Source organism: Centropristis striata, chromosome 14, assembly GCF_030273125.1.
Source record: "Centropristis striata isolate RG_2023a ecotype Rhode Island chromosome 14, C.striata_1.0, whole genome shotgun sequence".
In the NCBI taxonomy this organism is placed as follows: Eukaryota; Metazoa; Chordata; class Actinopteri; order Perciformes; family Serranidae; genus Centropristis; species Centropristis striata.
The window spans coordinates 31,199,483-31,224,615 of NC_081530.1; the positions used below are offsets into that span (position 1 = coordinate 31,199,483).

Below are 25,133 nucleotides of genomic sequence, written 5' to 3' on the forward strand. Positions count from 1 at the left end.
TATAAATAAGGTCCGGCCCATAGACTGTATATGAATAAGGTCCGGCCCATAGACTGTATATAAATAAGGTCCGGCCCATAGACTGTATATGAATAAGGTCCGGCCCATAGACTGTATATGAATAAGGTCCGGCCCATAGACTGGATATAAATAAGGTCCGGCCCATAGACTGTATATGAATAAGGTCCGGCCCATAGACTGTATATAAATAAGGTCCGGCCCATAGACTGTATATAAATAAGGTCCGGCCCATAGACTGTATATAAATGAGGTCCGGCCCATAGACTGTATATAAATGAGGTCCGGCCCATAGACTGTATATAAATAAGATCCGGCCCATAGACCGTATATAAATGAGGTCCGGCCCATAGACTGTATATAAATAAGGTCCGGCCCATAGACTGTATATAAATGAGGTCCGGCCCATAGACTGTATATAAATGAGGTCCGGCCCATAGACTGTATATAAATAAGGTCCGGCCCATAGACTGTATATAAATGAGGTCCGGCCCATAGACCGTATATAAATAAGGTCCGGCCCATAGACTGTATATGAATAAGGTCCGGCCCATAGACTGTATATAAATGAGGTCCGGCCCATAGACTGTATATAAATGAGGTCCGGCCCATAGACTGTATATAAATGAGGTCCGGCCCATAGACTGTATATAAATGAGGTCCGGCCCTGGACAGACCGCCGGGGTCCCCCCTCTCTCCGTCCTGCTCCTCCGTCATCCCGTCGCGCCGGAAAAGGCAGAGCAGCGGAGAAAAAAGGAGGCGTTGCCCTCCAACAACACCATCAGCTGCAAATTTATGCAAAACAGTAAAAGCACCACCAACCACCAACCACCATCACCACCGCTGCTGCTGCTGCTGCTGCTGCTGCGGTCGTCCTGCAAAGCGACAGAAAGCAGCAACCAGCAGCAGCTCCGGAGGACCCGGAGCCGCCTGGACCCGTTCTGCAGCGGGCAGCCGGTGCAGGAGGAGGCTGAGACACCCGGACCTGTGACGGTAAGCACGGACCCGGAGCCCCCTCCCTCCCCTCCCCTCCTCGTTAACGAGCCAGACAGCAGCAGCGGCTAGCGGGATGCTAGCAGGACTAGCCTCCGGTGGAAACATGGAGGGCAGCTAGCTAACACACAGAAAGACATCCGGCAATGTGGGCTGGAGCTAGTGCTGCTGGGACTGTGTGTGTGTGTGTGTGTGTGTGTGTGTGTGTGTGTGTGTGTGTGTGTGTGTGTGTGTGTGTGTGTGTGTGTGTGTGTGTGTGTGTGTGTGTGTGTGTGTGTGTGTGTGTGTGTGTGTGTGTGTGTGTGTGTGTGTGTGTGTGTGTGTGTGTGTGTGTGTGTGGTTGGGGGGTCATAAAGATGCTGCAGGGATGAAATGGACCCAGCAGACCTCAGTAGAACCAGGCTCAGTCCAGATGTTGAACAAAAAGGAAAAACTAAAGAAGCAGAAAAAAATAAAACAGATTGTTTTTATGTTTATGTTTCTAGAAGATAAACAGAGTTTCAGATGCATAGAGATCTCTCTTCCAGGTCCTGACCTGTGTTGTTGTTTTTAGTGAAAAGGGGAGATTAAATGGAAAGGAAATAAGTATAGTCCATATTTGTTTTTATTTGTTATGTATTTATATTTGCTATTTACAAAAGCTTGATCCAGACTTTGGCAAAGAACTAAATAGTTTTATTTCTGCTCTTATATCTGCTGCGATGCATTCAGGTGCAGTTTTAAAACCACAGACTAAAAAGAAATATAGAATCATATATTGGAAAACAAAAAGTCAGAAGAAATAGCAGTACTAAAATATATAATATATGTTTGAGGTCACTTAGAAAAATGTAATTATTCTGTGGTTTGTCTGCAGAACGCTGACAAAAATATTTTTCAATGTAATCGAATCAGCAGTCTGCAATAAAGTTTGTTTATTTTTGTAAAAATAAATATTTCCATTTTATTTATTTTCTGAAATCATCAATCTTTGTGCAAGCCGGGAAATCAGTTGACTCTGTATCCCTTTTATTTTTATTTTATTTTTACATTCACTTAAATTATTTTTTATTGTGACTCAAAGGAAAATAAGTTGAACTTGTCTTGGTATATTTATTTTTAAAATTGGCTTATATTTCTTTCTTTTAAAAAGCTAATAACAGATGATATATTATAGAATTTTGTAAAACTTTAAAATATTAACATTGGTATTATCCTGAAGAGTTTTGAATGAGTTAATGCATATTTGTAAATATTCACAGAAACAATATGTAGAAAAGCTCATAAGAAGTTATATTTTCATTGCTAATGTAATTGATTAATTGTTCAGTAGCTTGTAATTTAACTATTTATTTAAAAGCCTCTTCTGAGCAGCTAACTGTGTTTATGTCTGTGTGTCCTGGTGGAGACTCAACAGCTGCTCCTACGACACTGAAATGAGAAATGTTCAGATTTAAAGAAGTTGAAAGTGTCAGAAGAAGACATGAGGAGTCGTCAGGACGCCATCAGTCAGAGTAACGGCGAGTGTCTGAGAGGAATGGTGTTAGTTAGGAGCGCTGACGGCTGCTTTTTCATCAGCCGGCTCTCAGAGGAGGGAAGTGTTTGACTGATGGACGTGTGCTCTGTGTCCTCAGTAGCCATGGAGACGGATGGAGAGCAGAACCAGCAGGGAGCCTCCACCAATGGGAGCGCTGCGTCTGGGACCAGCTCCCGCCCCTCGCCCATGAACTCCATGTCTCTGTATGAACGACAGGCGGTGCAGGTAGGCGCGTGTGTGTGTTTGTGTGTTTGTGTGTGTGTGTGTGTGTGTGTGTGTGTGTGTGTGTGTGTGTGTGTGTGTGTGCTTCACTTGGGATTTCTGTGGTCTTCTGTTATTATACCTCTTAGTTTTTATTCTGCAGTTGTTTTGTTTGATTAGAATAATAAATTTGATTAGGGGAGTATGTGTTTGTGTGTTTGTGTGTGTGTGTGTTTATAGTTTACAGATTTTCACATTCACCTGATTTGTTCTTTTTGGTGTCTTTCAAAACTGTTTGTACGAAGTTAAGATTTTAGTTTGGGCTGAATTTATGGCTCTAAAGTCTCTCCATCAGTACTAATATTTGCTCTTAATTTATTCAAACAATATTAGTTTTTCCTAAAAGTTCCTCTCTCTAGTTCACAGGTTAACCCCAAGCAGTTTCAGGGCTTTTTGTTTTTTTTGTTCCTGTCAAATTTTACTCGCTCTGTCCTTGTTTTTCACTGCAATATATAATAAATATGAGATCTACACCTTTATGTAAACAGCGCAATTATGGCCAGAAGTAAATGGAATTCAACAATATTTTTTTAATGTACCATAACACTGTTGTCATGCCATAAGTCCTAAAAGTAGAAAAAAGTACAAGTCGAAGTTCTTTGATAATTTATTTTGCAAAAGTTGAAACAAATGGAATCTATAGATACAACATTTTTCCAAGACTCCACAAGTGTTAACGCTAGTGGAAAAAAAATGTGTCATGCTATACATATTGAATTATTTTCATTTGTACATTTATTTTTTTTTGCCATTAGCCGCAGCTAGAAATTAAAGGCTGACGTCTCGTTAATAATTATAAACAACGTAAACAAATGAATAAATAAATCAGGCACATAGTATGCCCATATTACTTTTATTGACACAGTGTCAGTATACATAAGCATAGAGTTAATTAAGTTAAGTTTACATAAATGTTGGTGACTGAAAAGTGTTTTTTTCTCTCTTGAAGTCCCAGAATGAAGCAGAGAAAAGTCGATTTATCAAGCTTGCCTAATATTGTGCACAGCATACAAAATATTGTTCTAATTGTTATTGTTAATAGTATTTATTTATTTTTTGCACTACCTCAGACCTGAAGCTTGTTATCATAGTTGCAGTTTCTTTTTGCACAACTGTTTTTTATTATAAATATTTAACCTGTGGTTCTGTTGATTTTTACATGTTGCAATTTTCTTGTTGATAATTTCGGGGTCTTTGTTTTTATTCTTGTGGTATTGAAAATGGTATCGAGTATAGAATATTTTCCTGAGTATCGGTATCGAGTTGAAAATTTTAGTATCGTGACAACCCTAATAGACTGTATTTTGTTGGTTATATAGTCTTGTTTATATGTGTATAAGTGAGAGCAACAGGACGATTGATCTGCTGTGTGTGTGTGTGTGTGTGTGTGTGTGTGTGTGTGTGTGTGTGTGTGTGTAGTTGGGGGTCATAAAGATGCTGCAGGGATGAAATGGACCCAGCAGACCTCAGCAGAACCAGGCTCAGTCCAGATGTTGAACAAAAAGGAAAAACTAAAGAAGCAGAAAAAATAAAACAAATTGTTTTTATGTTTATGTTTCTAGAAGATAAACAGAGTTTCAGATGCATAGATATCTCTCTTCCAGGTCCTGACCTGTGTTGTTGTTTTAAGTGATGATTTTGTAGAAAAGGGGAGATTAAATGGAAAGGAAAAAAGTATAGTCCACATTTATGTTTTTATTTGTGACTTAGAAAAGTGTGTGTGTGTGTGTGTGTGTCTGTGTGTGTGTGTGTGTGTCTGTGTGTGTTTGTGTGTGTGTGTGTCTGTGTGTCTGTCTGTGTGTGTGTGTCTGTCTGTCTGTGTGTGTGTGTGTGTGTGTGTGTGTGTGTGTGTGTGTGTGTGTGTGTGTGTGTGTGTGTGTGTGTGTCTGTGTGTGTGTGTGTCTGTGTGTGTGTGTGTCTGTGTGTGTGTGTGTGTGTCTGTGTGTGTGTGTGTCTGTGTGTCTCTGTGTGTGTGTGTGTGTGTGTGTGTGTGTGTCTGTGTGTGTGTGTGTGTGTGTGTGTGTGTGTGTGTGTGTGTGTGTCTGTGTGTGTCTGTGTGTGTGTGTGTGTGTGTGTGTGTGTGTGTGTGTGTGGTGGATGGAGATGATGGAGAGTGAAACGTAGCTGGAGAGAGAGAGAGATTGAGTGGTGTTGGGTGAAGGAGTCTCTGTATAATGTTCTCAGGCTTCTGTCACCGTGCTCAGCCATCTGTCTTTGTCACCCTGAACACTAATCCAGCCCGCCGCGCTCACTTTCATCTCTCCACTTATTACAGTAGGAGCCTCTGCTCATACATCAGCCAGCTGGCAGCAGCAGCTCTACAGCCTCCTGCCTGCTCCCTCTGCCTCCTTTATAGTCACACTTCCTGATTCCTAGTCCGCACTTTTTTCCCTATAGTTCCTCCTAGGGCTGTGCCATATCGTATCTTTCACCATAATATCGGTATATTTTTTTTATGGTTAAAAAAAATGCATATCATAATATTGGCAACATTCCTACTTCTTTTTTTTTTCAACTCTCTTTATTAATTTTCTCATTTTGAACATAAAACATAACAGTCACACATCCACGATACACATTTACACGTACACAATCACAGAAGTGTTGTTTAAATTATATTAACTAAATAAATAAATATAATAAATAAATATTTATTTATAATAAATAAATAAAATATTTTTAAAAATATAATATCATATTTTTAAAAATTATAATATTTAATTATTATTTTTTTTAATAATAAATAAATAAAATAAATAAATATCTCAGTATGAAAAAAACAGATTAAGGGGGTTACTTTAAGAAATAATATTGTACTTATATATATTAATATACCCAGACATATATACGTTCAGGAAAAAAACAAAGACGGAAATTAAAAATTAAATAAATAAAATACAAAGTAAATACATTTTTAAAAAAAAAGGGTAAATAAAAGTTCTTTCCTTCTAGTGGGAACATTCCTACTTCTTGATGTAGTGGTAAAAGTTGTTTTAATCACAAAAAGCTACTTACTCTGTCGCTATTAACACATGCAGCTTTCAAAATAAGAGCACAGTGTGTTAACAGAATCCACCACAGAACTTACAAGAAGACTGTCAAAATAAGATGCCTTAAATAAAACATACAAGAACCTTTATTCTCCTTTACAAAATGTCATTAAAATATGCCCCCAGAACCCCTAAATGGTTATTTTTATTATTTTCTCATACTCTAGAGTCAAGAGTAATTTTTTTTTATTTGGCAACTGTTGAGATTTGCACTTCACACTACATTTTAAATTTTTATTTATTTATACAGACTAAAAAAAAAATCATTTTCTATATATTTTTAAGTATTTGGTAATATGGTCAAGAATATCGTTATCGCAAAAACAGGCTGAAATATGGTGATATTCTTTTAGGGCCATATCGCCCAGCCCTAACTCCTCCTCTCCTCTCCTCTGCTCCACCTCTCTTCTCTCTTTCATCATCCTTCTTGCTCCCTCTTTGTCCTCTTTTCCTCTCTCTTATCTCTTGCTCTGATTGCTTTTCTGCCCTGTGATTGTTCATTTGTCTCCTCCTCCTCCTGTCTTCAGGCCCTGCAGGCGTTACAGAGGCAGCCCAATGCAGCTCAGTACTTCCAGCAGCTGATGCTGCAGCAGCAGATCAACAACGCCCAGCTGCAGAACCTGGCAGCCGTGCAACAGGTAAAGGTGTGTGTATGTTTAGTTCTTTTTTTATTTATTTTTTAAATAAGCACAAACAAAAACAATTCAGACAGCAAAGCACAAAACAAAAAGAGCGTTTTGCTATATATTTCTATTTTTACACAAAATAAGTAAGTAAATAAAACACGACAGGAGACAGGTAAACAAAGAACACATACATGAAATAAATAAAAAGGGCAGATAGTCCTCATCTTCCAGGGACAAATGAAGAGTTATAGCTTCTGTAAAAAGGAAAGCGATGGTTCCCAGATCCTACAGAACTTGTCCGATTTGTGATTAAGGTCATGAGTAGGGCTGCAACTAACGACTATTTTAATAGTCGACTAGTCACCGACTATTGAAACGATTAGTCGACTAATCGGATAATTATACATTTTTTCTTAAATTTAGCATGAAGTTGCTTCAACTATGTGGCAAATGATAATAAACACAAGAAAGATGGGTACTTAAATGAAAAATTCATCTTTTATTCAACAATTCAGCTGCTGATTCATACAAAAAATAAATAAACCTCCGTTTTGTTCAACCGCCCGACGTGCTTTCTTTTTAAATGCTCCAGCATCACCGAGGTGCTGCCGTGATACGCAAGGTCTGCTTTGCAAACCTTGCAAATTATTTTTTTATTCGCCGTATCCAGGCTGAAATGCTCCCAAACTTTCGAAGTTTTGGTACGCGTAGCTGTGTTGGACGCCGCCATTTCTGTGCACGTTACCGCTCGCGCTCGACAGAGACGCACTCTCGGCAGAGATTGTAATTAAGGCTACGTTTACACGAGGACGGTCTGAACAGAAGACGCAAAAGTGGCGTCGCGTCTTCACTTTTTATTCCTCGTTTAGACGAGCATTTTCGGGAGGAAATCTGCGTGCATACGGTGACGCAAAAGTGTGTGAAATTGGATTGTATGCAGCCAGGCGGCATCACTTAAAGCGATAAGAGCATCTTTGGGCATGCAGAAGTTTTCACGCCACACATTCTCATCAGCTACTCCTTCCACAAAGTTCTCCACCATCACTAGATCTCCCAGGTCTCGTTCACAGCCGTCTGGCTCGCCTCCGACGAATTGCTGCATCCAGAATGTGATGGAGGTAATTACAGATCCTTCTCTGTTCACTAATACTATCTCTACATATCCTGTACATTTGCTGGAAAGACTCCTGTAAGTTTATTAGAGCTGCCAGAGCAGCTTGAAGGTCCGACGCATGGAAATAATCCCACGTTTGTTTATTTTCCTGTACTGGAGCATGTATGTGACGTAAACACATACGTGACGTGAGCAGATCAGATCAGAGTTTTGTGTCTTGTCAGTGTAGACGACACGCTACGGCGGAGCGGATTCAACTTTTCCACTTTGGAGGGTGGTTCCAGATTTTTGCGTTTTTAAGCCCCAAAAACGCCGTCACCGTCTAAACGAAAGGCACTTCCGATAAAATATTTTGTCGTTTTTACCCGCAAGCGTCCTCGTGTAAACGGGGCCTAAGTGAGATTCCTCACTCTGTTGGAAAAACACGTCTGGCGACAATAGTCGACAATGGAATTCATTGTCGACTATTTCTATTGTCAATTTTTGACGACAACGTCGACGAATCGTTGCAGCCCTAGTCATGAGTCAACTTCTCGAGAGCAATAAGAGCAGAAATCTATGATATTATCCACATGTCGGTTTAGTCCTTTTTTTAAAAGATTCACAAAGGGTTTTACAGAGACAGAAAAAACAGAGAATGCAAGACAAAATAGAGCCTTGATGTGGCCAACAGTTACTGTATGCACCAGAAAGAAACAAAAACAATCACATTTTCTGTTTGTGACGGGAACAAAGAGCATGTTTGCCCTGCAGCAGCTCTCTACTAACTGATTGTTTGCTCTGTGAGCTCCTCCAGCAGCTCTGAGATGTACTCAGTATACAGAGCTCGCAGTGATTCATCCTGCAGTCTGACAGCTTCTGCAAACATCCCACTTTTGATTTTGTTTGGAGTCGACTGAAGCCTAAACAGCCTCTCTCTCTCTGTCTGTCTTCCTGTCTGTCTTCCTGTCAGGCCACTCTGGCTGCCAGCCGTCAGTCCAGTCCTTCCAGCAGCAGCTCCTCTCAGACCACCAGCACCGCTGCTGTACGTACACACTCATGGTTGCACTAAAATCAACTTTTTTTTGACTCTGTGACTTCTTTTATTGTAAAGCTGGGGTGGGAGGTTTGTTTCTCCGCCATCAGGCAATAGTCTTAATAACAGAGAACGACACTTTTACACCTCCTCTTGGCTGCTTTCAGGCTTTAGAGAAGATTTGCCCATAATGGTAAAAAAACACAGGTAATTTCAAACAGAGGCCAAAAAAAAGTGTCAATATTGATGAAGGATTTTGGAGATCATGTTGCTTATAGCTCAGAATTTTGGACAATGAAATATGATTTTACCTAATTTAAATAGCAAAAAAAAAAATCATATTTAGCTGCCAATTTTGGTATTTTTGGCAGCTGACAAATAAAACAAAAATTAGATTTTGTTTGAGAGTTTTTTTAGGATGATGACGTCATAAAATATGATGACTGACATTTGAAGCTTCTTTCAAAAACCTCAAAGATTTTTATATATAGCTATATATATATATATATATATATATATATATATATATATATCGTAATTTTAGTTGTATTTGGGTGATTTGGGTGAAGTAAACATGTTTCACTTTATATGCAGTACAACTGTTATTTTTCTATTTAACACATCAAAATCAGTGCACTTGTCAGACAAAAACAGTTGTTAAATATCTCGTCTCTCTCTGGAGAATTATTTTTTTTATTTTAGTCTAACGATTATGAAGAACCAGAGAGTATTTGGCATTTTCGTCATTTCGTTGTCCTCGCACTTGTTACTCTGTTCGATGACAATAAAGTTGAATCTCATTTTTGAGTGACTTTAACAATAACTAATAGATTAATATACGTATGAAGTATATTAATATATAAGTATGAAGAACATGATATGTAAACAAATGTAAATTTGTATCAACTCCTGCAATAAAATATATAAAAAAATATAATGTAAAACATAATGACATGGTTACAGCCCCACTATCTGGAGCTTTGAATCCCAGTTTCAAAAGACTTTACAAACCCACAATCGGCATGAAAACAGGATTAGTTATAGTTATTAGTTATAGTTATTCTCATAAAAATGCTGCTATATAACAGCATCAGGATCACGATAGGATAATAGAAATAGAGAGACGAGGTGCTGAGGAGAGAGGGTTTTTTTTCTTCTGCCTGAAAACTGCCGACCTCAGCTTTAAGTGTCCTAACTTTTTAAGTAAAGCATAAGAAAAACTACATAAAGTCTCTTCATTGAAGTCCCTGATTGTCTCCCGTCAGGCCAGTGTAACGTCTGGATCCACCACCAGCAGCCGCCCGATGGGCGCCCCGGCAACCTCCACCATCAGCCAATCGGTGCTGCTGAGTGGGACGGCAGGCGGGCAGGGACAGATGTACCTGAGGGTGAGTTCACCAAAACCTTCTCATGAATCACTTTTTTTTTAACCTTTATTTTTATTGAGCGCTGGTAGTACAGGACTTGTACAAAAATACAACATTCACAAAGGAAAACTTGGACCAATGCTCACATAGTTTTTTGTTTTTTGCATGAATTACCCCAAGAAAAACAAAAGAAACAACAAACAAAACATGTTGGACATTGTATGCATTGCAATAACAATAATACTTATACTTATAGTAAGGAAAAACAATACAAAAAAAACAAACAACCTAGGCTCACCATTGCTGAGTTCGTGTACTACACACTACAGTTCACATGGATGAATGTCACAAGTGTAAATGCAAATGCTAGAGGGCTGCTAAGTGGCTTTAAGTGGGCACAACCTTAAGTTTACCCAAGTATGTCAGCACTGGATCCCAAACAGAAAAGAATCATGAATCACTTTTAACGCGGTTCATACTTTAGTTTCTGTCTGTGACGGCCGTCCTGTCGTCCTGCAGGTCAACCGCTCCCTGAGGGCTCCCATCTCCTCACAGCTCATCTTTATGCCCGGCAACACGGCAACCGCTGCTGTGGCAACCGTCACCCAGCAACCACAGGCTCAGCAACAGCAGCAGGAAGTGACACCGACTTCCTCTTCCAGCAGCCAATCAGATAACGACCAGGTGTGTGGGATTCATGTGTTGGTTAATTAAGGAGGGTAACAACTTTCTTGCATCTCGTCACAAATCGCCTTTTATACTTTACTGTTTTCTGTCTCCAGGTGCAGAATCTAGCCATGCGAGGCGTTTCCACTCCGAAAGGCGTCGGTGTGAAGACCGAAGCCCCAGAGAGGAGTGACTCAGGTAGGGAGGGACGGAGAGGCTGAAAACTGACTAATTTATTATTTTATAATAAGTCTGTGTTGTGTTCAGACGATGCAGTTTAATGTCCCGGTGAAATTTAAAATATATTTTCCAAGTTTTAATCCTGTGTCCCTGTGCCAAAAAAAAAGTTAAAAGTATTTTTTCATAAAAAATAAAAATGTAAAATAAAATTTAAGAAAAATCAATCTCATGTAAAACCATTGTATTTTATACAGATGCATCTCAATAAATTAGAATATCATAGAAAAGTTTATTTATGTGAGTAATTGAATTCAAAAAGTAGAAATAACACATTATATAGATCCATTACACACAGAATGAAACATTTCAAGTCTTAATTTATTTAATTTATTCTAATTATAATGATTATGGCTTACATTTAATGAAGACCTAAAAGTCAATGTCTCAAAAAAGTTTGAATATTACAAAAGACCAATTTTGAAAAGTCTGTTTAATATGGAAATGTTGGCCTCTACAAAGTCTGTCCAACTATATGACTCAATACTTGGTTTGGGACTATTTGACTTGAACTGGAAATGGACTTTTCCATCATATTCTAATGTATTGAGATGCACCTGTATGCCAAATATAAGTGAAAAAATCACTATCAGAGTTCTTCCTGAAGTCAAACAGGTTTAAATGCTTGATGAAATAATAATTTAATAATAATTTGATAATTCAATCAAATGAGACTGTTGGTGACGAGCCACAGCGGTCATATAAAACCCACACTTCATTTAGAGAAATTTAAAATTTAGAGAGAGAGATGTCATAATATGAGTGGGCCAAAACACTTATATGCATAGAATACGGGGTTACAGTACATAACCAACATTTTCATTTCAAAAACATCTGGCTTTGTGCAGGAACCACTCATTTTTTTGCTCTTAAGGGGCTTTTACTAATGACTTGGGAGAACTTGCTGTATTTTGAATTTTGCATGAGACAAAAACACAATTTTTAAGTGGTCCAAAGCTGTTGTAGAAGAGTCATGTGCAGGTTTTTACAAATGGATGTGTATTTTATTAAGTGATTTTGAGTTTATGTTCTACCAGCTCTGGTGGCATGAAGGGATTAATAAGTCATCCATGCTGCAGTAACACAGCCCAAGCTGGTTAAAAGTCAAAGTGGGGGGAAAAATTGATACAGCATAGTATTAGCATTATATCGATTTGTGTAATACCATCGCTGTTGGTATGGTTAAGTGAAATCTCCCCCTTTTAGTATGTAAGTACTCATCTAAAACATGCAATTTACAACAGGTGTAAGATACTGGAAAAGCTTGAAAATTTGCCTGGAAAGTCCTTGAAAAATGCTTGAATTTGACCAGTGCTAAAGTGTACGAACCCTGCAAATATGAAGGATTTTATTTAAATCCCTCTTGTGACTTACATTGCTAAAATATTCCCTTTGCTTGGGAAATATGTGACAGAACAGCAGCTTAAGACTCTAAGTGTCTATTTTTTCTTTTTTTTTTTTTTTTGTAAAGCACTTTGTGTTACATTTCTATGTATGAAAAGCGCTATATAAATAAAGTTTGATTGATTGATTGATTGATCTAGTTGTTGGTGTGTGATGAGTTTTTTCTGTCTTCCAGCTGCGTTCTCTCTGGTCCAGCCCTCCCACCACTCCAACTCCCAGTCCCCCAGTAAAACCAGCCAGCCGCAGCACCAGCCGCAGCACATCAAGATCCCCACGTACCCTCAGCCCTCCAGCCTGAAGGCCCACGCCTCCTCCTCCTCCTCCGCCGGCGCCTCCTCCTCCACGTCCTCCACCTCCTCCATCCCTCTCTCCCAGCTCCTGCTCCACGGGACCCGGACTCTCACCACAGGAACCACGGCCCCCACGGCGGCGCACACGCTGGTCCTGGCGTCCAGCGCGGCGTCCCAGGCCCACGGGTACCCCGTCGGCACGGCGACCATCAAACCGGCGGTGAACGCTCAGACGCTGGTGGTGCAGCCGCTGCAGAAAAGCTCGCTCAGCGCCGAGAAGTCGGGCCACGGGAACGGACCCGTCCCCATCCAGCCCAAAACCCTGCAGGGGCTCCGGCTGCCCCTCCAGCTGCCCTCCAGGAACCCGCCCCCCATCCTGCCCGCCCCGCCGCCCGCCAGCAGCTCCGCCCAGCCGCCCCAGCCGCCACACATCCCGGTGCAGATCGTGGGCGCCAGGCAGAGCACGCTGGGGAACCCCCAGGCTCTGGCTCTGGCCCGGGGCAGCTGCTGCCAGGACGGCGCCGCCGTGCTCAGCAGCTCGTCCAGCCTGCTCACCATGGTGGCGTCCATCGCCTCCAGGGAGGGGGGCGTGGTGGGCCGGGGGGTGGGGCTAAAGACGCTGCAGTCGCCCCAGGAGGCCCCGCCCCTGGCTCAGGTCTCTCAGGTGCATCCACAGGCCAATCAGAGCTCCAGACAGGGTCAGAACGGAGCGCTGGCTCCAAGCCCCGCCTCCTCCCAGGCCCCCGCCGTCTCCTCCCCGCCCCCCTCCATGTCCCGCTCCGCCCTCACCCTCCCCCTGGTGACGGAGGAGCAGAGAGGAGCGCCAGCTGCTGTCACCACCAACGGAGACTCAACAGGAAGTCAGACGCCACAGGTCAGCTTCACACACTGAGTGTTCTTTATACAAATTATTCATCAAAAAATAGCAGTGTCTGCCGTTGACTTTACAAATTCAAAACTATTTTGTAAAAACTTTTTTGTTTCTAGGATTTAGCTGGCTTCATCCTTAAATAGAGGTCACCTGATTCACACCTGTTTTTTCACTAATTTGATGACCTCACTGATTGAATGCCACACCCCTTTCAACTAATCGCCCAGTTGCACAGCCTTAAGAGCTGCATATCACAATGCTGGGTCTTGTTGGCTTTCAGAGAATCTACTGCACCTACTGGTACCTTGTTTGCCATGTAGCAATAAAAAATATACTTAAAACCTGGATTAATCTGGTTAGTCACATTGTGACTATTATTTTGAACACTACTGTAGATGGATGATGGATAAGTAGCGTATACAACCACACTTCAAATCCAAACTCTCCCTTCAGCTGCTCCTCACTCTGATTATCAGCTTCATAGAAGTGACCAACTCCTCCTGTAGCTGTTGTTTTGTTTATTCATCTGTTCACTAATTTATTTATTTATTCTTTAGGGAAAGCAGTTGAGTGGCTCACTAAAAAGAAAATCAGACTCCAATTCAGCCAACGACGAAGACGGCCCCTCCCCTCCGCGGCTCCAGCCAATCAGAGATCACGCCTCGGCTCTCTCGACCAATCCCATCGAAGCAGGTAACCACACAGAAACAAGCAAACCTCCAAGTTTATGAATTTAAATGTGACACAATATTGACTTTATTTCACCGCTCCTCTCTTCTTCTCCTCCCTCCTCCAGGCTCTGGTGCGCCTCCTCCCGCCTCCCCCTCTCCCTCCCCGGTGCTGGCGGTGTCCCGGGGGGTCTGCCAGGGGGAGAGAGCCCCGCCCCCCCAGGCCGTGGTCAAACCCAACGTCCTCACACACCTCATAGAGGGCTTCGTCATCCAGGAGGGGGCCGAGCCTTTCCCTGTGAGTACCTGGGATCTGTAGTTTTTTAATGTTTGTTTGTGTTATTGTGGGACTTATTCTGTTTTAAAGGATTAGTTAGGAGTCACACAATAACACAAACAAACTGAATAATCCAGGCATTGTAAAATGAAATTGCTGCTTTTGTCAATGGAGTCTGGTAACTTTGACCGATATAGAACAGCCTCATTGTCAAAACATTTCTCTATTCATTATGTATTGGAATTTCGAATTTTGAAGAACTGTGATTTGATGTCATGTTTTCGTGCAAAACTGTTTACTTTTCTTAAAACTAGGCCATGGGGAAAAGTTGAATCATGCTCCTCTAGAGACTTTTAGTTTGGAAAATCTTTACATTACATTATATTTATATGGTTGATGTAAATGTTTTGATTTTCAGCATGTACTGTACAGGCCGAAAGTTTGGACACACCTTCTCATTCAATGCGTTTCCTTTATTTTCATGACTATTGACATTGTAGATTCATCAAAACTATTAATGAACACATGTGGAATTATGTACTTAACAAAAAAGTGTGAAATAACTGAAAACATGTCTTATATTCTAGTAACCAAAGGGTGATTACTTTGAGGAATCTAAAATACAAGACATGTTTTCAGTTATTTCACACTTTTTTGTTAAGTACATAATTCCATATGTGTTCATTCATAGTTTTGATGCCTTCAGTGAGAATCTACAATGTAAATAGTCATGAAAATAAAGAAAAACGCATTGAATGAGAAGGTGTGCGTCCAAACTTTTGGCCTGTACTGTATGTAGTCAGATGACCCGCAGTCAAATATATCCCCTATTTTCAGCAATTATGGAGCAATATGTTCATTTTTATTAGTTAAGATTTTATTAGATAATACTTTATTGATTCCACAACAGGGAGATTCACTTGTTACAGCAGCAAAAACAGAAGCAAAAGGTGTGAATATAAGTTACAGGGGGAAAAAAAGTAGTAGTTTGACTGAAAAATGAAAAATATCAATACAGATCAAGATGATATAAAAGCTATGGTGAGTAGTGTGATGATGCTCTAACATGACCAGGTGGTGCAGGTGTTGTAGAGTCTGACAGACTGTGAAAACTCTCCTTCTTACACCGTGGGTGTAACACTGCTGCTAAGGATTAACTCAGGGACTCTGTTATAATACTCTATTATTAAATAATCTATGAATGAGAAGTATCCAGAAATGTAGCTGTTTAACCCTCTGGAGTCTCCAAAAGAGCCAAAGCATGGCTTCTTCATCACATTCAGACTTAAAAACAAAGCAGACCAAAAAAAGACACAAAATGACAAAAAAAAAACACAAAATAGCTAAAAATGACACAACAGACACAAAATCACAAAAAAGTCACAAAATAACTTACAAAGACATGAAAAGACATGAAAAGACATGAAAAGGATTCAAAAATGGACAAAATAGCCCAGGACTCCATAGAGTTAAAGGTACAAATATGGGACTAAATGTTTTATTTTGTGTCTGTATGTAAAGATGCTTTCAACTCATATGCCATTATCAGGAATTATTTATTTAATATAACATCATTTCACTCATATATTACAACAACAAAAGCAGAAATTCCTCCAGACCTCCTTCACACTGACTAAAGTGAAGCAACTACATTTGAATTTTATCAATTCAGGCTTTTAAAAAAGTCCAGAAATGGCCCTTTAGAGAACAAAATGTACGTATCATTCTGGCCTGCTGGTCACCAACCAACCAACCTTTCCTGTTATTGCCTCTTGTGTTTGATTGACAGGTCTGTGGTTCAGTAAAAGACTCGACTGGAGAAGATTTAACCAACGACAGTCCGGACACTAACCAATCAGAGACTGTAACAACAGCGACAGGTAAAAAAAATAAATAAAAAAACGGGTCAGAAAGTGCTGCTGCCTTCCAGACGTGTTTTTGGTAGAAAGTTGCATCATGAGGGCTTTAATTTAAAATATAATCACATTTAAGTACATTTTAGGTGTTAATTATCACTTAATTTTATGAAGATGTCCATGCTAATCTGCTAGTTAACCTTTCCAGAGATAATTAACATAACTGGACACAGAGAGCAAGGTTTTATTTTGCACTGAGCAACGAAATGACCCGTGTGTGACCCGTGTTTGTCCGAGCCGCGCCGCAGGAACGCACAGAGGTTTTAATTACAAGCTTGGAGCTGGGAGTTTCCCACCTCTGACTCTGAGTGGAAGGCAGCAGAGAAAATATCTTCACAGTCTTACATTTTAATTAGCAGTGCTCTGTGTTTCTCTAAAAAATGTTAGAAATGATATATTTACTGTCTGCTTTGTGTTTCCCCCTCAGTGCTGAAGTGTGAGTACTGTAAAAACTTCGCTCCTGCCAGCCAGTTCAGAGGCACCAAAAGGTTCTGCTCCATGTCTTGTGCCAAGAGGTACTTCAACATGCATGAAATATAATATATGCAGTGGAAGCCATCTGAGAAAATAAACACTGAGCTGCTGAGAGCTGCAGGCTTATCTCCGTCTCACATTTAACCCTTTGATGCACAACATATTGACCCCCCTTCTAATGCACAACATGGGTCAAAAATAACCTGCATTCATTCCCCATGTTATTTAATGCTTGTTGTGTGTTTCTGTGCTCGATCTTTTGATATCAACTTGTTTTATGATTGAATATTTCAAGTATTCTTTAAATATCTTGTTTTTGATAACAACAGATCATTATTTCCATTTTGCCTCTCATACTTTATGGAGAAAAACAGTTTTTGTATTATTACATTGCTAACTACTTAGCCAAGAAGTTAGCTAAGTATTTAACTTAGCAAGATACTTAGCTAAATACTCAGCCAAGAAGTTAGCTAAGTAGTTAGCTTAGCAAGCTACTTAGCTAAAGACTTAGCCAAGAAGCTAGCTCAGTAGTTAGCTTAGCAAGCTACTTAGCTAAATACTTAGCCAAGAAGTTAGCTAAGTAGTTAGCTTAGCAAGCGACTTAGCTAAATACTTAGCCAAGAAGTTAGCTAAGTATTTAACTTAGCAAGATACTTAGCTAAATACTTAGCCAAGAAGTTAGCTCAGTAGTTAGCTTAGCAAGCGACTTAGCTAAATACTTAGCCAAGAAGTTAGCTAAGTATTTAACTTAGCAAGATACTTAGCTAAATACTTAGCCAAGAAGTTAGCTCAGTAGTTAGCTTAGCAAGCTACTTAGCTAAAAAATGGATTTTGACCCATGTTGTGCATTAGAAGGATAGTGACACAAAAAGGGATTTTATTCAAAAATTAATAAAGGAAAACATAAAAATGAGGATGTATGATGATCAAAAAGAAACTAATTGAGGAAAACCTGGAATACTGAATGATGAAAATAATTTATTGTAAAGACATAGAACATAAAAACTCTGTCAGGTCACTTTAGACCCATGTTGTGCATCAAAGGGTTAAAAAAGGATAAAAATACGAAACGTCTCACAACAGTTGACGTGTTAAAGCATTCTCAGGTGGCTACAGCTGCATGTTACACAGCATGTATGTTTTCTGTTCTCATGTTTTATTCTTATGTTTGAATTCTGTGATTGTGCCACTTCACCCACTTTTCTTTACAAAAAATGGCATGAAAACTGATGTCAAATTGCAGTAAAGTCCTGTTTTTTTCCTCTTGAATTTGCTCCATATAAAATGTAATTCTTATGTCGTAAAAGTTCACTATATAAACAATGCACTGTCTGCATTGTTTTGAACAGTATGCTTATGATTTTTACATTCTCTGCTTCTGCTTTGCATTTGTCCCTTTGCCCACTACATGTGTATAGATTATATACCGCGTATGGTGCAAAGAGATAAAAAACTGTATGTGTTGCTCGTCTTGGCTTCAGTACCGTATATGTCACTCTTTGTCTACGATACAGTATGTATTGGTTCCCCAGGTACAACGTCAGCTTCAGGCAGCACTTCTGCATGCGGCAGGCTCAAGGGCAAGGTCAGGACCGCGCCGTGGATCAGGATCAAGGCCAGGGTCACCTCTCCAACTCGGACGAAGAGGGAGGGATCGCCAGGCGGAGGGTCCCCCGCAGGACCAGCTCAGAGATCGCCAGCGCCAAGATAGCAGGAAGACCCATACCTGCCAAGGTGAGACGCAGCCGCACCATGGTTCATACACTCACCTGAAGAATGTTTTTGCTCCAGCCAATTATTTGTTCACTGTATCATATTGTACAGGAAAAGTATTTTTGACAGATTTGCCCACTTCTTTGTCTTCAAACTAAATTCAGGATTGTTTTTCTTGTCTTTGAGAACAGTCATTATTATTTAAGCCGCGGTCTTCATAACATAAGGACAAAAAAAGCCTGCAGAATGTAATTTAAAATCTACCCAAAATGTCTGTTTCAGTCAAAAGAGAAATAAGAGCTCAAAGATGACTGTTGGTTTTACTTTCAAGTGTTTTTTTAGGGATGCACTCAGATGATTTATAACTTAAATGTTATATAAAAACTTTGAAAATTCAAATCCTTTTGTAGGAATAGGCACCTTCGTTTTTAATTGGTGGCACTTTTATTTTGAAAATGGCCTATTTTACAGTTTACAGGGTACAGTTTTAGTACAGGGTACTGGCTGCAGAAATGCAATGAAACCCAAATCTCTCTGTGTTCAGAGAGCATTTCATATTTCAAGTGAGGCAAAAAAAAATGCTGTAAAAATACCCATACCTGCCAAGGTGAGACGGAGCCACACCATGTTTCATACACTCACCTGAAGAGGTGAAGGAAAGTGATGATCAGTTTTTTGAGTTACATTCAAATACGTTTGGCAGCATAGTGTGATGTAAAACACTCATTATCACTTAGCAACAGTTTGGGCATATTTTGAGATGGAAAGCAGTTTATGGATCCATTGCTCTTTCATTTTAAACCTGTCTGCCCTCTAGTGGCTCCATTATGCCCTGCAGGCTTTACAAACAAGCACCGCACACTCTAAAAACTAATTCAGAGGACCTTTAGTCATTACTTAAATATATATATATATATATATATATATATATATATATATATATATATATATATATATATATATATATATATAGTTGTGAAATAAAAAATCAAGTTCTGAGATACTATTAGACTTTTTACTTGTAATTGTTATTTTATTGAGTTTGGATGACACACAAGTTATGCCTATTGATTCAATATATCATGACTTGTGTCAGTTTAAATTTTTTTATTTAATCAAAAAACAAATACATTTTAAGTTCTGTTAATGTAAAATACAATTTGATGACGTGTAAACGGCCCAGTTTCCGTCTCCTGCATGCGCGAGCTTCTTCACTTTACTTAAAACATGATGTTGGATTAACTTAAATACTTGCATTCATGCAATGATAAAGTTCATTTTACTTAGAAAAGGTAATTCACTAGACTAAACATTGCTTTGAATTAATGTAATAGCAGCAGTTGGCTTAACGTAAAAATTCTAGTGGAAAACGTGAACATACTTTTTTTGTTGACCCAATGTTTTATTTATTAGAGTGCATGACTCGTTCACACTTGAACCATGATTTTCCACTCGTGAGCAAAAGTTAGTCTGACATAGACAGACCTTCCCCCACAGCTCTGTGTCAAGTAGACAGGGTTGGTACGGGTGTTTGAAATCCTTGAAAATGCTTGAATTTAAATGTTGTATTTTCAAGGTATAAAAAGTGCTTGGATTTTGGATAAAGTGCTTGTAAATGCTTGAAATTCTTACTGTATTTCTCTTGTAATCTGACTATATCCATCTATAGACTATTGATAATCACATGTTCAATGTAAAAATAATGAGTAGCCTATCTGAAATGAAGACCGTTCCTCCTATAAGTATAAAACCATCGCTGTTGGTGTGGTTCAGTGAAATCTCCCCCTTTTAGTATGTAAGTACTCATCTAAAACATGCAATTTACAACAGTTGTAAGATACTGAAAAAAGCTTGAAAATAGACCTGGAAAGTCCTTTAAAAATGCTTGAATTTGACCACTGCTAAAGTGTATGAACCCTGTATGGATCTGGCATGCCCCCATAATCATTCTGTAGGGAAAAGATGCTCCAGTTTGTTTGTATTTCTTTAAACCTTGGGTGCGACGCTAAGCCTCGGACATAGCAGCGACGCATCTGCAAAATAGATAGTGGAGAAGCAGAAGTTACCATAGAAAATGTGTGAGACGCAACCTATTGCAGGCGTCAGAGTGGGACTGGACCAAAGGCATTCAAGTGATATGTGTGATCAAATGAAGAAGTTGAGAACTCACTGATGCATCACAGATACACACACACACACACACACACACACACACACAGCCCAGATATACAAATACTAGAAACACAGAAGTTGTTGTTGCATGTAGAGGAAGTAGGATTTAAATACTAAAGATGTGAGAAAATTGCCTTTTTCTTTTTCTTGCAAATCATTGTGCAGACAACTTAGAGCGCATTTTTGTGGCTAGCATTCATTTTTTTGGAAGAAAAAGAAAATTCTTGCACGTCTTTTTTGTGACCAATGTATTTTGGAGAATAGACATGCTTATTTTGCATATCTCCTGGTGAAAGATGAGACGTGTTGCTCCACTCAGTCACGTAGTGTGAAAACATCAACCACTTCATTAGGAAACAGCAAGTTATGTCGTGTGAACCATACGACAATCTGACGCCCTTAAATGTTGTAAAGTTTACTAGGATCATTCTCTCTGTGATCCTGCCACACTGTTTTTGTTTCTCTGTTTCAATGATATATTTTTATTGTCAATTTTCAGAGTAACAAATAACATACATACACAAATAATAATAAAGATAATAATAAAAGGGTAAATAAATAAAAACTAGACACAAACTATGACATGTCAAAACAGAGTATACACAATGTAATGTCGGAGTTGAATGTCCACTTGAGTGCATCAGAATTGAATATCCACTTAAGTGTATCAAATGTCACAATAGGTACTCTTCAGGGACACATGATAATAATAATAATAATAGTAAAAATAAAATAAAAACTCTAGGCGAAAATGGGCGTGGCTTATATCACGAGATTCAGCACAACTCAGTGAATGCGTGGATATAAGTTTTTTGAATGTGCGATGAAGTATGTGGGAGTTATTAGCCAAAACGCACTTTCCTTTATTATAGCGCCACCTAGTGGTGGAAATTCAGGGTGACAATTGATTATAAAATTTTTCACCAGGTGTGACTTATATTTAAAGTTTCATGAGTTTTGGGGTATGTTCAGGCAGTGAAATATGCGATCATTTCGTCACGAGAATAATAAAAATAATAATAATAAAGAATCATTCGAAATACAGTAGGGACCTCGCAGGTCGTTGCCTGCTCGGGCCCTAATAAATAAATAAAATAAAATAAAAAATATAGATGAATAAATAAAGAAACAAGACAAAAAAGTAAATAAATAAAAAACTTGACACATACCAAAACAAATTACACACAAAGAGGAATAATATAATGTCAAAAGTGAATGACCACTTGAGTGCGTCAAATATGTCAGAATAAGTACTCTTTAGGGGGCTAACTACAGTTTCTAGTGCTCCATGATAGGTCTCCATACACCATAGAATTTCTGTAAGTTGCCAGATATCTCGTATCTCAGTTTTTCAATGTGGAGGATTCCTACCAGCTCCCTTAGCCAGGCTTGGAATTTAGGTGGTGAGTCAGATTTCCACATTTTCAAAATGCATCTCTTCGCTATGACCATAACATAAACCATAACCGTAGTAACATCTCGACCCATGTTGTCCAAAGTTTTTTTCATTTTTTTCTATATCCATTAATTAGAGCTTGGTGCAGCTTTGAACTTTCTGTGTGACTTCATGCATAAATAATCAAAACTTGTCCACCACTGTTCCGTCCTTAATGTTTGCTTACGGGTTTGTTTTTCCTCCCCACAGTGCCGCTCCGAGTCCAGCCATTCAGAGGAGGAGTCGAGTGGAGAGGAGGACGAAGACGACCCCATGTCCCTCTCTCCCGCCTCCTCCGCCTCCTGCCACCAGCCTCCTCCCCCGCTCCCCACAGAGAGCTCCGCACCAGGCTGCCTGGCCTCCAGCCCCGCCCACTGGAGCGTGGAGGAAGTGTCGCAGTTCATTTCCTCACTACAAGGTTGGAACAGTAGAAATACTGATATCGATGTGCACTTTGAACTTAATTAGAAAAATAATGCTATGTTCATCAAAATGGGACATTTATCACAGCTATTAATGCTTATTTATGTAGCACTGGTTTCATATTCAAGTTGAATTATTGATGTTTTGATAAGAAACTGAACATCATTAGGCTTTGGGGTCAAAACAAGGAATATTCTCATGTATTATAGACTGCATTTATTGTAGGGCTGTGCCATATCGTATCGTTCACGACAATATCGGTATTTTTTTATTTATGGTTAAAAAAAATGCATATCGTGATATTGGCAACATTCCTACTTCTTGATGTAGTGGTTAAAGTTGTTTTAATCACAAAAAGCTACTTACTCCCTGTTGCTAAACACATGCAGCTTTCAAAATAAGAGCACAGTGTGTTAACAGAATCCACCACAGAACTTACAGGACTGTCAAAATAAGATGCCTTAAATAAAACATACAAGGACCTTTATTCTCCTTTTACGAAATGTCATTAAAATATGCCCCCAGAACCCCTAAATGGATATTTTTATTATTTTCTCATACTCAAGAGTCAAGAGTACATTTTTTTGTATTTGGCAACTGTTGAGATTTGCACTTCAAACTACATTTTAGATTTTTATTTATTTATACAGACTAAAAAAAATCATATTTTCTATATCTTTTAAAGTATTTCGTAATATCGTCAAGAATATCGTTATCGCAAAAATAGCCTGAATTATCGTGATATTCTTTTAGGGCCATATCGCCCAGCCCTAATTTATTCCATTCATTTTTGCTTTTCATGTCTGTTTTTATTCCTTCTTTCTTCACATTGACTTCAACGCTGTTCTCTACCCCCTTCTTGTTTTATTTTGTCCTCCTTCCCCCGTTTTCCTTTCTCTATTTATATTCCTCTCCCTGCTCTCCACAGGCTGTGAGGATCTGGCCTCCCAGTTCCTGTCGCAGGAGATCGACGGCCAGGCGCTGCTGCTGCTGAAGGAGGAGCACCTCATGTCCACCATGAACATCAAGCTGGGCCCCGCCCTGAAGATCTGCGCCCACATCAACAACCTGAGAGACTGATGTTCCCAATAAGACCCACCGTGCTCAAAGTCAAGCCCTGGACATTTACCCCAAACTCCCTTTTGTTTTTCTGCACCCAGTTCAGATCTGAACCTGGATCCAGAGCAGCCGGAGTCCCGCAGGGGAATGTGTGAGGTACGCTTCATTTCCCAAACAAAGCCGAGGCTCTTTAGCTCTCCAATCTGCAGCACTTGAATCTGTTCAATCTGTTGAAACGGTCATACTCGCACAGAAGTATTGTTCATCTGTCATGTTTTGGAGTTGCTAAAATACTGCAGATGACCAACTATATTGAAGTGAAGGTACATGTTCCCTAAAACGCTATTTTGATGCAATATCAGTACCTTTAATCTGTGTATCATTCGTTCTTTCCATTTTCAATTGGCAATCAAAAATCAAATAATGAAAAATTTAGTGTTTTTTTTGTTATTTGTTTTTATTATAACACAAAAAATTACAAAAATGCTTGTTTTTTCATTTTTCAATATTAGGCTCAGATCAAAAATACAAAATGGAAAAATGGGCACCAGGAATGAATTTGATTTTAATATTTAATTGGTCAGGTTTACGTGACCCGGAAGTTTGACTGCGTCAGGTTAGCCGTCATTCGCTCCTCCGTAGTCAAACCAGCCGCCCCTATAGAATAATAATATATAATGTAGTGACCCGTATTGTGATACTAATGGTAAATTCATTGACACTGCTCCAAGTGAGCTGACATGAAGGATAAACACTTTACTGTCATTCTTTATCACTTTTTTTCAGTATAAAACTCAACAAAATGTATTTGTTGTGTCCATGTGCGGTATTCAGTTTTCAGAATAAAGTGTTAAACAACCAGGCCCAAATACCAGATAAATATGGATATAAGATTAATTGCATGATATTCACAGAACTGTTCACTGTGGATTTTTTTTAATAAAATGCATTTGGATATAGACTGTACAGTAAAATATTACATTACAAACTTACATTACAAACCCGACCAATTAAATATTAATATCAAATTAATTCCTGGTGCCCGTTTTTCAATTTCGTATTTTTGTTCTGAGCCTAATATTGAAATATGAAAAAACAGGCATTTTTTTCGTTTTTTGTGTTATAATAAAAAACAAATAACAAAATAACCAGTCAATTTTTCATTATTTGATTTTTAATTGTCAACTGAAAATGGAAAGAACGAATGATACACGTATTAACCTTGTTACCAAGTGATTTAATTTTGTTTTTTAGTTGCACAATTTCAGTCTAATGTGGGCATGGTAAAATGCAGAAATGAAGGTTTTGAATGTATTTTCAATGCAGAAGTCACCTTTATTGTGTAATCAGCAAAAAGCTGGATTCAGAATACTTGCACAGAATCGAGCTGCCCTTTGAGGTCGTGCTTATCTTATTTCAATTTCTGTTCCATTTCATGTTTTTGCTCCAGCCAATTATTTGTTCACTGTATCATATTGTACAGGAAAAGTATTTTTGACAGATTTGCCCACTTCTTTGTCTTCAAACTAAATTCAGGATTGTTTTTCTTGTCTTTGAGAACAATTATT

General features: G+C 39.0%; 1 protein-coding gene across 1 annotated transcript; it reads left to right on the top strand.

Annotated features, from left to right (window-relative positions):
* Positions 1-871: 871 nt before the first annotated feature.
* On the top strand, positions 872-24,006 carry LOC131984312 (polyhomeotic-like protein 1). The gene is made up of 15 exons (XM_059349173.1): positions 872-1,011; positions 2,625-2,752; positions 6,366-6,476; positions 8,531-8,602; positions 9,859-9,981; positions 10,480-10,644; positions 10,743-10,824; positions 12,443-13,431; positions 13,986-14,121; positions 14,225-14,394; positions 16,163-16,253; positions 16,717-16,804; positions 18,296-18,497; positions 22,294-22,501; positions 23,435-24,006. The coding sequence occupies exons 2-15, from the start codon at positions 2,630-2,632 to the stop codon at positions 23,584-23,586; spliced, it is 2,712 nt and encodes a 903-aa protein (XP_059205156.1). The 5' UTR covers positions 872-1,011; positions 2,625-2,629; the 3' UTR covers positions 23,587-24,006.
* Positions 24,007-25,133: the final 1,127 nt, after the last annotated feature.

Excerpts from the sequence above, each read along its gene's own strand:
- LOC131984312 (XM_059349173.1), top strand. The coding sequence starts at position 2,630 with ATGGAGACGGATGGAGAGCAGAACCAGCAGGGAGCCTCCACCAATGGG. Across the intron at positions 13,432-13,985 it reads CAGGAAGTCAGACGCCACAG|GGAAAGCAGTTGAGTGGCTC; the intron begins GTCAGCTTCACA and ends TTTATTCTTTAG. Across the intron at positions 18,498-22,293 it reads GAAGACCCATACCTGCCAAG|TGCCGCTCCGAGTCCAGCCA; the intron begins GTGAGACGCAGC and ends TCCTCCCCACAG.